This window comes from Abramis brama, assembly GCF_963993115.1.
Source record: "Abramis brama genome assembly, chromosome: 14".
In the NCBI taxonomy this organism is placed as follows: domain Eukaryota; kingdom Metazoa; phylum Chordata; class Actinopteri; order Cypriniformes; family Leuciscidae; genus Abramis; species Abramis brama.
The window spans coordinates 29,527,824-29,539,882 of record NC_139976.1 but is presented as its reverse complement, the minus strand read 5'-3'; the positions used below and the strand labels follow the sequence as shown (position 1 = coordinate 29,539,882).

Below are 12,059 nucleotides of genomic sequence, written 5' to 3'. Positions count from 1 at the left end.
TTATCAATCGTCTACTTACACTTTAGAATCTATACCGTGTTTTTCTTTAGATTGCAAAAAATGAGATTTTCCAATCAAACACCAGCAATATGCTTAAAAATCCTAAACGCAAGATAATTTCTTATCAGAACTGGGAACAGTTATTTGGTTAAATTTAGTGTCTGATGCTGTGCGGCTGGTTGCGTGGAAACTGATCTCTCTCTCTCTCTCTCTCTCTCTCTCTCTCTCTCTCTCTCTCACTCACACACACACACACACTCACTCACTCTCCGCGTCCAGACACGTCCACGGCTCGCGCTGCGTGGATCTCCAGCACTAAACTAGACGGAATATTTGCGCAAATGACAAATGCCGAGAAGAGCAGAGGAGATTTTAAAAGACAGAGAGGAAAAATGTAAGTCAGACTTATGTTTGAATAAGAAGCACAGTGAACGCTCGCTCGGGATTCGGGATTCGGGATTAAACGTGAAAATATGCAGTAGCCTACACCTGACAGCTGTACAGTTAGGTTCATAATAATAGCGTAAACTATTGGTTTTATTTGTAATGCCATTTTTCCTTCACAGGTAAGTGAATGAAGAACAACTATGTAGTAATTTTAACTAATATTTTGACTTGAATAAAACGTATTACAAAGTCATTTAGATCTCACAACATTAAGCAAAAAAATAAATAAAAATTATACAATTAATAATTAATGGGAAGAATAACTTATGTTTTTAATAATGTTTTTAACCTTAACCTTCAAGATAATTGGAAAGAGTTTGTGTGTCATGGCGATGCTGCGTGCTTTATGGTTATTGATAGGTCAAATTTATGTAGATTATTGATTAAAAAAAACGATTTATTGGTTCAAAAATAGTTCAGTTGGCATTCAGGGCTCTGTGTAAACTATCACACACTCCAGCATTCAGGAGCACTCAGACATTGTTTGAAATTAATTATTAAAGAAGACTAGAGACGAGGATGCAAAATAGTTTGTAGACTAAGAACTGTTTCTTATGGTTAAAGCTTTTGTTGGTTTCATAAGACATAAACTAAACCAAATGATGAGCTGCCGCACGCGTAATTTATATGATAACAACCAACATGCTGTTTGGTGTACATCAAATAGCTATTATAATATAGTTGTTTTTGCTTGTTTGTTTTTACCACCAATCTCTGTTCTCTCACACACATTTTACCTTTACACTATACTGTGTATAAAACTGAAAAAGTGCAGTTGTTACCCTAAAGATATTTCTACTTGATCTGGCCCTGAAAATTATTTTATGTTTTAATATAACATATTAAGTCATGTTAAATAAAGTTAGACATCATTTGAATATTACCATGTAAAATGGATTTACAGTGTTACAGCAAACAGGGGGAAATAGTCCATTTCATTTTATTTAGTCAGAATACATTGATGCATTTGAATGGCCATCAAAGGTGAACTGATTTACTTTAACTTCAACTCATGTTAGAGCTCTCTAGTCAGTCATCTACCAGGCTGTCTTGTCTCATAATGCTTACATTCAGAAAGAGCAACAAGAAAACTGCTTAAGAAAATGACAAAGTGGCAATATCAGGCCAACTGTCACCTAAGTCAAGTTCTATCTAATGACACGTCATTCAGTACACTTCAGATAAGTTCAGTTCAGCTCTGTCAAAGCTTCTATCCACCTTTTTGTCCCAACTCTAATGTATTTTTCATTCTCTTCACAATATACTATTTACTTGTTTGAGAGTCTGGATAAATCCTATGAAATTCATTGACAAGTCATAGAAGAAGTTAGGAATTGATGAAGACAAAAATATCTGTGTACATGACTAGTCATAAAAATCACATGAATTTCCATACTTCTACGAGTTGATTTGTGCTGATAAGTGGCGGTTTGGTGCGGGTCTGACTGATGGACCAGCACAGCTATGGTTTTGAAAAGGACATAGGCCTAATGCTAGATAAGTTATTTAAGAAGTGTGGTGGGCATCCCATTTTGCCGACAAGCATCCAAAACACATACATGAACTAATAGGGATGAGGCAGAAATAGTAATCATATGTCTGTAATTTGCGACTCTCATCCATTATGTTCATTAATATCATTATTTACATCACTGTTTTACTTTCCTACTCCAATCTAAACATATTTGTTGGCCTTTTATTGCAGGGTCAGGGTCACATCAGTTTTCTCCCCCAAAATGTTCTGTACTGAACCTTTTAACCTCATTTTTCGTCCTTCTCTTCTTTCTTCTCTTCTGTAATGGAAGACTCGCTCCTCAGATTCTCTTGTTTCCTCTCTTGTTCTCTCTGTTGAATCATGTAAACATCCTGTGTGGTTTCTCCTCACCCCCTGCATGCTTCCCTCTCATGTCTTGTACAACCTTTACTCTGTCCATTCAGCTGCTATTGACTTTTCATTGTTTTTTTTTTCTGGCTCTCTCAGCTATACTTCTCTCCCAATCTCTGTTTTAGGTCTTTGTTGTCCTCATCTTTCACTGTCTGTATGTCTCTCCTTATGTGTCTGGCCCACACTATCACTTGCGAAAATGTCATGACAGAACCCTGTTGTGTATTCATGAGCGGTACAGCTTGGGGTTTGTGACTCTTATCTAACCTCTCCTCCACCACTTTGCTCATTTTTCCTAAGGTCAAACTTCCCCACTTTAAGAAAGAAAACGTTATGGGACAGCAAGGCTAAAATCAGTTTCCTTTTAAACCTGGGTAAATAATTGTCTTTGTTTTGTTTTTTTGGCAGGGGAAGACTTTGGTCAATGAAGCATGAAAGCTAAAGTAATGTCCTCCTTTCTCTCTTTCTCTTTCTCAGCCTTCAGTATTTGCCTGGCATTTCAGCTGCTTTTGTAGAATGTCTTATTTCCCCCTCCCTTCAAAAAACAGTCCCTCCTTTAGGAGACTCCCACTCGTTATGTGATACTAAGAGGTACTTAGAGATCGATTTCATTTTTAATCTGCGTAAGTGGACAGTGGCGGATCTGCTGCCATTTGTCAACTACAAACCCAGTGACTTTTATTCTTTCTGGATTTGTTATTTAAAATTGAGAATTATAAGTACACTCAAAAAAAAAGAAAAAAAAAAAAGAAGAATTTTTGCTTCTTGTTCAATTTACTCAAAGAAAACAAATGAATTGTCCATTCAGATTACTTAATCCAATCGAGTTGAGAATATATGAATGATTTTATTTGTGTTAAAGTAGCATTATAGAAAAAAACCTTTCATGGTTTGCACAGAGCTGAATAGGGAGAGTAAATGTTGAAATGAAGCGTTATTTTCTGCATTTTTTTTTTAGCATGATGAGAAAATGTTTAATGTTCTATTATGTTGGTATTTAAATAGTTTCTGTTATGTTGGGGAGTTTTTGGTTTACCATTGGTGAAGTGTCGAGCATGCGCCTGGGTTGAGGACATGCAAACAAAATTCAAGTTTCTTTGATAATCACACAACAACTATGGGTGTTTGAGTATGAGTGCTATATGACGTGTGCAAAGAAAATACAGTCATGTAAAAAAGAAAGGACACCCTTTAGAATTTTATGGTTTTACGTATCAGAACATAATATAAATCATCTGGTCGTTAGCAGGTCTTAAAATTAGGTAAATACAACCTCAGATGAACAACAACAAATGACATATTACACTGTGTCATTATTTATTTAACAAAAATAAAGCCAAAACAGAAAAGCCATGGGTGACAAACTAAGTACACCCTATGATTCAGTTGCTTGTAGAGTCACTTTTAGCAGCAATAAGTTGATTTTACAGGGGTTTTTTTAATGCACAGCTCTTTTAAGGTCCCGTCCTAACATTTCAGTCAGGTTGAGGTCTGGAGGTTGACTCGGTTCCTTGATTCTTTTGTTTTTTCAGCCATTCTGTTGTAGAGTTTTTGGTGTTCTTGTGATCATTGTCCTGTTGCATGACCTAATTTCAGCCAAGCTTTAGCCGTTACTTTGGTATACAGTGGAGTTCATGGTTGACTCACAATGACTGCGAGGTGCCCAGGTCCTGTGTCTGTCCAAAGGACATTGTTCCAGATGTCTTGAGGTTTGTTCAGATGCAACTTTGCAAACCTAAGCCATGCTGCCATGTTCTAGAGAGAATAAGCTTTCTCCTGGCAACCCTTCCAAACATGCCATACTCGTCCCTTCTTTTTCTAATTGTACTGCCATGAACTTCAAAAATGTACATGTTAACTGAGGCCTGTAGAGTCTGAGGTGTAGCAACTGGGTGTTTTGCGATTTCTCTGAGCATTGCACGGTCTGACCTTGGGGTGAATTTGCTGGAATGTCCGTCCCCTGCTGGGAAGATTGGCAACTGTATTGAATGTTTTCCACTTGTGAATAATCTTTCTCACTATATTATGGACGTCAGATTTTTGGGAAATTGTCAAATAACCCTTCTCAGATTAATGGCAGCAACAATTACTTTTCTAAGGTCATTGCTGATTTTTTATCCTCCTTGTTAACACACACCTGAATGCTCCAGACCAGCAAACTGCCAAAACTTCTTTTATAGAGGTGATCACAATAATAGCTGTAATACATAAATAGACAACCAGTGAATTATTATTATTATTATTATTATTATTATTATTTGATTTTTTTATATATATTTTTTTGGTGATAGTGGTGGAAGCTGCAGGCTTTGGATTTATAAATCATTTTTCTTACAATAGTTAAGGTTGGACGTTATTGAAGCCAACCAAGGCTTCTGCCTTCTAGAGCATGTTGCCTTGAAGATTTGTAAGAGGATAGCCGCTTCTTATATGGTGCTGATATATTAATGAGCTAAGGTGGAAAGCTATTTTTAGAAGGCTGGACAAAATAAATAAAAAAGTGTGAATTACAAGGCAAGTTGTTGTTCATCGTTACTTGCACTTTAGACAAAATGAGCTGCGTCTTAAGTGAAACTATTATTATGGATTACTGACCACAACGCTGGTGGGATTAAATATCCAAAATGGCAACCACAGTTCAAATAGCAGGCAGTGTTTCTTGCCCGCTCTCTCTTGTACTGTACATCATTTGGGCTGTTGTCTTTTCCATCTGCAATATTTAGGACAACCAGTGTTTGTGGCAAGACTAAAGAAGTTAAATATAAGTATTCAAATTAAGATTTGTTTGGGGAGTTTATGAAACACAGATATAACTTTGGCTCAGGATAAAGAAGCGTATTGCACCTTGCAAGTCTGATATGTTCAAATGTCAAACTTAAACTGAAAACAAAAAACACTGAATATTTAAGTGTATCATCCAATTTCAGATATCCATAAAAACTGCCTTTTCAATTGGATTTTACTTAGTGAAGAGACTTGCTTTTGCATTTTAAAGAAGTTAATAAATGTAAAATGTGCTTAAAGCTACAGTAAAATAGTACAAGGCACTGTATGATTTCCATCAGACTCTGAGACAAGCTAAATAAGTTGTCTTGTCACAATGCCAGTGATAGGAAATGGCAATTATCTGCCTCTCTAAAACTTTTTACTTAGCTAGGCCTCTCTATCTAGTTAATTGAATATAATATATAACAATATATTCTTGGTCCTTAAAAAAAGAAAACTCATATGTGAGCAAAGGGAAGCCCTGCAATCCATGTGTGAGAGAAGCAATCATAAACTAGAGATGTGAGAACTGAAAAACCAATTGCACGTTCAACAGAAAATTTCTCACAGGGCATTAGAATAAAAATGTAAGTGAACACCATTTCGCAGATGTGGCTAAGAGCAGATGGAACCCAAGGAGACAGCAAAGTGTAGGCTCAAAATCTAGAAGGCAAATTCCTTAACTCTGCTTAAAATAAAAATAAAGAAAAGGGCATACATGATGTAACTGTTCTACCTATTTGAAGTTTCTAGACCTGAAACATCTTGTTCACATGCCTTGTCATCTTTTGTCAGTCCTGGATTACATTAATGCCTGTGGCAGAGCTGTGAATTAGGCCAGCATAGCTGACCATAGCAGGGATTTCAATCAACCAACACTTTTGAGGAAGTGCCACTTTTTCCCTTTTCAACATGAGTGCATATTCTTTGAAGGTTTTCTGATTGTTTGAGCCTTGCTTAGCGTGTGTAGCAAAAAGATTATAAAGCCGGTGGGTAAAAAATAATAGCTTTGTTATTAAAAAAAATAAAAACCCCATTGTTTTGAGCTATAAGCAAACCATTTACCATGAGTAAATTAAAGGTGCTCAAAGTAAAGTACGTTCACAGTATTGTCAAACAAAACAGAGGCTAGCTTGACCCTCCCGCCTCCTCATCCCGTCCCCTCCCCCTCCATCCCGTGCTTCCTGAAACAGTCATGAACCATTTAGAAAAAAACAAATTGGATTTACCCACCTGTCCAGCAAAAACAGAGCCTGAATGTCAGATTGGAAGCCCTTCCACTCCACTCCCCACACCCCCCTTCATGTGCACGCGCACTAACCCCCCAACCCCCACCCTCAAATCATTCTTGTCGGTTATTGGCTGGAACACTGTTTGTTTCGTGGTCCAGGCTGGGCCAGTTTGTTTTTCTTGCTGTTTGTGGAGCCTGGGCTGTCTACAGAGACCTCGTTTTTTAACAGTGTGTTCAGGGGACAGGCAGCTAGCGGATAGTGAAGAGATGTTTGACAAGAAATGTTTTTTTTCGTCAATCTGCTTTTGAATCTGTTTATTACACCTGGGTTGTGTGGGTTTGTGATCCATATGTATGTGTGTCTGTGTATACTACACACATACATTAATAACGCTATAATGCGTTAATTATGGGCAAAGTACAAATCCTTAAATCATAAGAGATTAGTGAGGCATTGCTGCAATAGATGACAAGAAAAAAGAAATTAGATTTAATAATAGATTGTACATGCAGTTAAACAATAGCATGGCTGCATTAATGGGTATTTGTGATGTCAAGACCATGGTATTAAATAGTATTAAATAGCACTGGGCAATATAGAAAAAATATAATCTCTGCATTATTCATTCTTTTGACAATGTTTGAAACATACAAATCAACTGGTTGTGGTATTCTTCAATTTTCTAGGCTTGCAAGCTGTTGGGGATTTTGATGTTGGGTACAGCCTCCTGGATGTTCTCAGCACAGGTGATACTCCAAAGGGATTATGCCCGCCGTCCCACAATGCTGCTACCCTCAGGTTGGCTGCTTCGGCACTCTGTGGTCATGTGGTTGCTGTTTCACAGCTTGGTGCTGATGACACTGTGTTTCCACCACGCTGCAACTTCCTGCTCCAAACGTTGCTACTGTTCTGACAGCGAGGGCTCATTTGGCGGCAAGACCATGCGCTGCAGCAACCTGCATCTTACTGAGATCCCTCAGGACATTCCCAATGACACACGACGCCTCTACCTGGACTACAACCTCTTGACCAGCATCCCTGCCAATGCTTTTCATGATCTTCCACTGCTAGCTGAACTAGATCTTTCCCATAATGAACTGGCTTTGCTTGAACCTGGAGCCTTTAGAGGCTTGGCAGCCTCTCTGCAGTTTCTGGATCTCTCATCCAACCAGCTCACAATGTTGGACCCAGATGCCTTTGAAGGCGTTACAGCAAGATCTAACCTCACTGGAAACCCCTGGCACTGTGACTGCAGGCTGCAGACAGCCCTTCCACGCCTAGACCTAGAGCCTGTGTCTTTGACTGGCATTATCTGTCAGACATCTGAACCCTTAGACTCTGGAGCCCAAGGTGTGCCTTTCCTGCTGGCCAAAGACCTGGACCTGTGTGTGGTGCTCAAAAAGACCACGGATGTGGCCATGTTGGTGACCATGTTTGGATGGTTCACCATGGTCATCTCCTATCTGGTCTACTATGTGAGACACAATCAGGAAGATGCCAGGCGCCACCTGGAGTATCTCAAGTCTCTTCCCAGCAGGCAGGGCAAGTCTGAGGAGTCTTCCACCATCAGCACTGTGGTATAGTACAAGGCCAAGTGCTCATGACATGTGGAGGAAGCTTCTCAGGCTACCAAAAGGCAATGGGCACACTGGACAATAGGCTACCTGTCTCTAAAGTTTAAAATTGATTAAACCCTTGGAAAAACAAAGACCCCTTGAATCATATACCACACCACAAGTAACCATTCAGGATTGATCTGTACCCTCCCAAAGAACCAGAACGAACTTATGCCATAGGATGCTTCTTGGCCAGTGGAGTGCAATGTCCACAATAGGGAAATGTGAAACATATCATGCTGAGACTGAAACCATCCACAGACATGCAGATGGACATAGATGGCTAGAGACAGAAGAAGGGAAATCACAGAGGGCATCTAATCTAATTCAGATGAATAATTGATTCAGAAATGGCCGAACTTGAGGCTCAACTAAGAGGTTTTTCTACTCTGCACGCTTTTAAAGGAGGCGTTGTCTGTTTTTTTTGTTTTTTTCATTCAGTGGCTTTTTTTCAAAAATCAGATCTCCATTTGACAGGCAACGCACGGAGCGTAAAGCACTCATCATACTGGGTATTTACAAAAAGTACTGTTGTTGTCCCTGCAGGCAACATCAAAATTTTACAGAGCAACACATTCTTGCATGCATCAATGAATTTTCAGGTGTCTCAGTAAACATAGTATACAAACTGTGCAAAAGTAAAAAGCACTGTCGATTGCTTTGATACTCAGTGGTTAGGTTTTTAGGGAAGCACAGAGGAGCTATTTACTTCATGAATCCTGCAGCGTTAATGACGTTGTGACTTAAAAGAAATAAACAGGTTGGCTTGTTATTTTCATGATCAGTCACTGTAAGATAAATCACTGTTAAAGTCATTTCAAGGGAAAACACCCTGAGGCATTTTTTATAAAAAAAAATGATTTAAAATGTTTCAAAACTTCTATGGTTAAAGATAATGAGACAATGTTGACGACCACATAGTGTGTTTGCACTGTTAGAGTGGATCCTTGGTATGTCACATCCAATACTGTGATTGTTCAGTTTCTTATGTGGAGTGCCAGCGAGAATAATTCAGAAAGTCTGCCAAGATAAACCATAAAATCAGCCTGAATGTTCTGCCTGCATGATTTAATGTCTTCAAAGCTTTACAAGTCATACCCATAAATTAAGAAAATAGCATTTTCTTAATCCTTTACAAAAGGCAGTGAGAGGTATGTCATGAAATTACTCAGAAAAGTCCAAAACCTAATGAGCTGCCTACCAAGAAATTTTAAGGTGTCACAAGAAAGCTGTAATTGTGCTGGCATTTGACAGTAGATAACAAGGCAGCTCACTAATGGTAACACTTTACAATAAGGTTTCATTTGTTAACATTAGTTAACTGCTTACTATATACAACCTTATTGTAAAGTGTTAGTGAAATAAATTATTTGCTGGTCATGCATATGTTGGATCTTTTGTTTCAGTGCAAGCAACAGAAAAGGATGACTTATGTGGCAAAATGAATAAGAAAAGGTATTTGATTTGTCCTGTTTGCTTGAAAGTGTTATCTGTAGTGCCAACATGGCATTGTTTTTTGGTCTCAGTGATATCAGGGTGTATTCAATCCATTGATCCTAACAAGAAATGTCATGCTGAAAATGAAGGTAAACTCTGAGAGGTAAACCTTATTTTCATTTGTAAAACTACTTTATTTTTTACTTTAAATATGGACTGTGCACTTTCAGCTTTACCAAATAAACAAAAAGAAATACAAAGAAATAACAACAATCATAATAAATTAGACATGCAAAAAAAATAAAAAAAATATGTAGGATACATTTTTCACTATGTAAATTGTTTAAATTCTGCATCGCTTGAATCAAATCCGAGTTGTGTCAGAACACATTCCAGGCCATCTTTAAAAGCTTACATTCACATACAAACATAATGGCCTGCATCAATGCAGGAAGCTACAAAAGTTGCCCCAGTACAAAATGACATGACAAATAAAAAAATAAATCAACAGATTATTTATGATGGTTGTCTCAAAATGTCTACACTACAGCATAATTAACATTTGTAATATTGCAATACATTTGGCACATTTTCAAGGAAAATTCAAAGTTCTATACAAAATGTATTTTGACTTTTTCCTTTTTCTAAAAAAAAAAGCAAAAATTTGGATTACAGTGATACACTTATAAATGAATTAATAGGACCATTCCGTAAATGCTAAAATACTTACTGTTTTAATAGTAGTACTAAAAACAGGATTTTAGTGTAAAAAAAGGTTTACTAACCATTTCTGTGTGATTTACATCCAATTTTATAACTTTGTTGCATGCCTTCTCCTAAACAACTCCTAAAACATCAGTTAGTTTACACTGGTAACAGAATTATTGTAAGTGCTTTAATACAACTTTAGTCTTGACATTTCTGCTTTTAAATCCTCTTAACAGTTAGACCCATTCTGTGGCATTGAAGTTGCATCTTCTTAAACTTCATTTTTCAAATTTTAATTTTTACTTACCGGTATTTATTTATTCATTATTATTATTATTATTATTATTATTATTGTGGTAATCAACATTGTGCTATTAACACTGTTGCATGGGCTTAACTTTTATTGACTTTTTATTTACCTTTAATCAATTTCAAAATATCTCTTAAAGATTGGACAAAGTGTTTGATATAGCATAATATTCAAGCTATTGCTGCATTATAAAGTATCTATACTGTGCATCCTATGTGAACACAGTCAGTGTCTTTTAAACGAGAAGTGCCAATTATCTCAGGAGTGCCATTTAAACTTTCACAAACTTTTCACAGGATTTTATGTATGTGAGTGAATGCAAGTGAGTGAAGCTGGCCATTGGCATGTTTTAGTTAGAGGCTGTTCTTATAGCTTGACGCATTAGCAACAACAAGGTTATGGGTTAAATTCCCAGGGAATATGTATAATGATGAATGCATTTTCACTGCAGTGAGAGATGCTTTGGATAGAAATGTCTGCCAAATGTAAAAAAAAACAAAACAAAAAAAACATGTACATGAAAATATGAAATATATAAAATGCAATCAAATTATGCTATGCCCCATCTGCATGACCCTTTAAAGTTAAACAGCATCTGAGAGATGGTTCTAAAATTGGTCACATTCTTTAAGCTCCACTTCAGAACATGCCAACTCTTTTACATTTGGTTACTGGAAAGAAGATGGGTATGATACACTTGGCATCTGCCTAAATTTGCAGGTCCCAGAAGAGCCTTGACAGACACTAATTTACTCCCCAAACACAATTTTAAAGGTGCAATTTAAGCCATTTATAATGCATGCAATATTCTAACATGCCAATCAAATGTGAAGACCAGAGGCCTCAGAGGTGACGACCCTCCTTCTAGACGTGGTTTCCTTCCTGGGCTGCTGTAAAGTAGATTTCCCTGCCCTGGACTGTTGCCCAGGGTTACCTTGAGGAATCTTATGGCAGCATTGGATGTTATGAAAAGGCATTCCCATGGGGACCGGAAATTTGAATACGGGAGAAGAAAACATGACCTAGTCTAGTTACAGAGCCTGAAATAGCTTAAGGCCCATATAACATACTGACAGAAGAATGAGAGACCTAAACATTTGTTCTTCAATCAGAGCTGTTAGCTGTTAGTGGTTAAATACAGAAAATAATAGGAGGAAATCTTAAGGTCAACATGAACTGCTGTCTGCAACCCACTGAATTTCTGTAACATGGGGTATTGTGAAGTGAAACGCGGTTTTCAATAAGAAATAATTTAGAACATCTGAATGTCTGCAGATAAACCTCTCTATCAACCTCTCCTTGATTTTAAAATTAGTTTTTTTAATTTTTATATTATTGTCGATTTTAAATTTAATTTGTTAGTTTTTGTATTGTAAAAACAATTCTGTTTAGTTACTCATTAGTTTTAGTAATTTTAGTTACTGTAAAGAGATTAACCTCTAACATGCAAAGGTAATGAATATTAGATTTAAAGCACTCTTAATTTCTGATGGTACTGTAAACCTTACAAACAGAGAATATGACACATGCTTACAATTTTTTTTTACACAGCAGAACAGTGGTTCTAATTTACAATTTTTAGCACTAACACATTTGCTATCATCTCCATGATACGTACCACATGAACAAGTTTTGGAGACCCTCTGGTTGGAATTGTC

General features: G+C 37.1%; 1 protein-coding gene across 2 annotated transcripts; it reads left to right on the top strand.

Moving 5' to 3' along the window:
* Nucleotides 1–276: 276 nt before the first annotated feature.
* Nucleotides 277–10,314, top strand: lrrc3ca (leucine rich repeat containing 3Ca). Of its 2 annotated transcripts, none has more exons than XM_084135589.1 (2): nucleotides 277–394; nucleotides 7,017–10,314. In XM_084135589.1, the coding sequence occupies exon 2, from the start codon at nucleotides 7,041–7,043 to the stop codon at nucleotides 7,911–7,913; it is 873 nt and encodes a 290-aa protein (XP_083991715.1). In that variant the 5' UTR covers nucleotides 277–394; nucleotides 7,017–7,040; the 3' UTR covers nucleotides 7,914–10,314. The 2 variants fall into 2 exon arrangements, with proteins under 2 accessions (XP_083991715.1, XP_083991716.1); XM_084135590.1 differs by lacking the exon at nucleotides 277–394 and adding an exon at nucleotides 454–566.
* Nucleotides 10,315–12,059: the final 1,745 nt, after the last annotated feature.

Excerpts from the sequence above, each read along its gene's own strand:
- lrrc3ca (XM_084135589.1), top strand. The coding sequence starts at position 7,041 with ATGTTGGGTACAGCCTCCTGGATGTTCTCAGCACAGGTGATACTCCAA.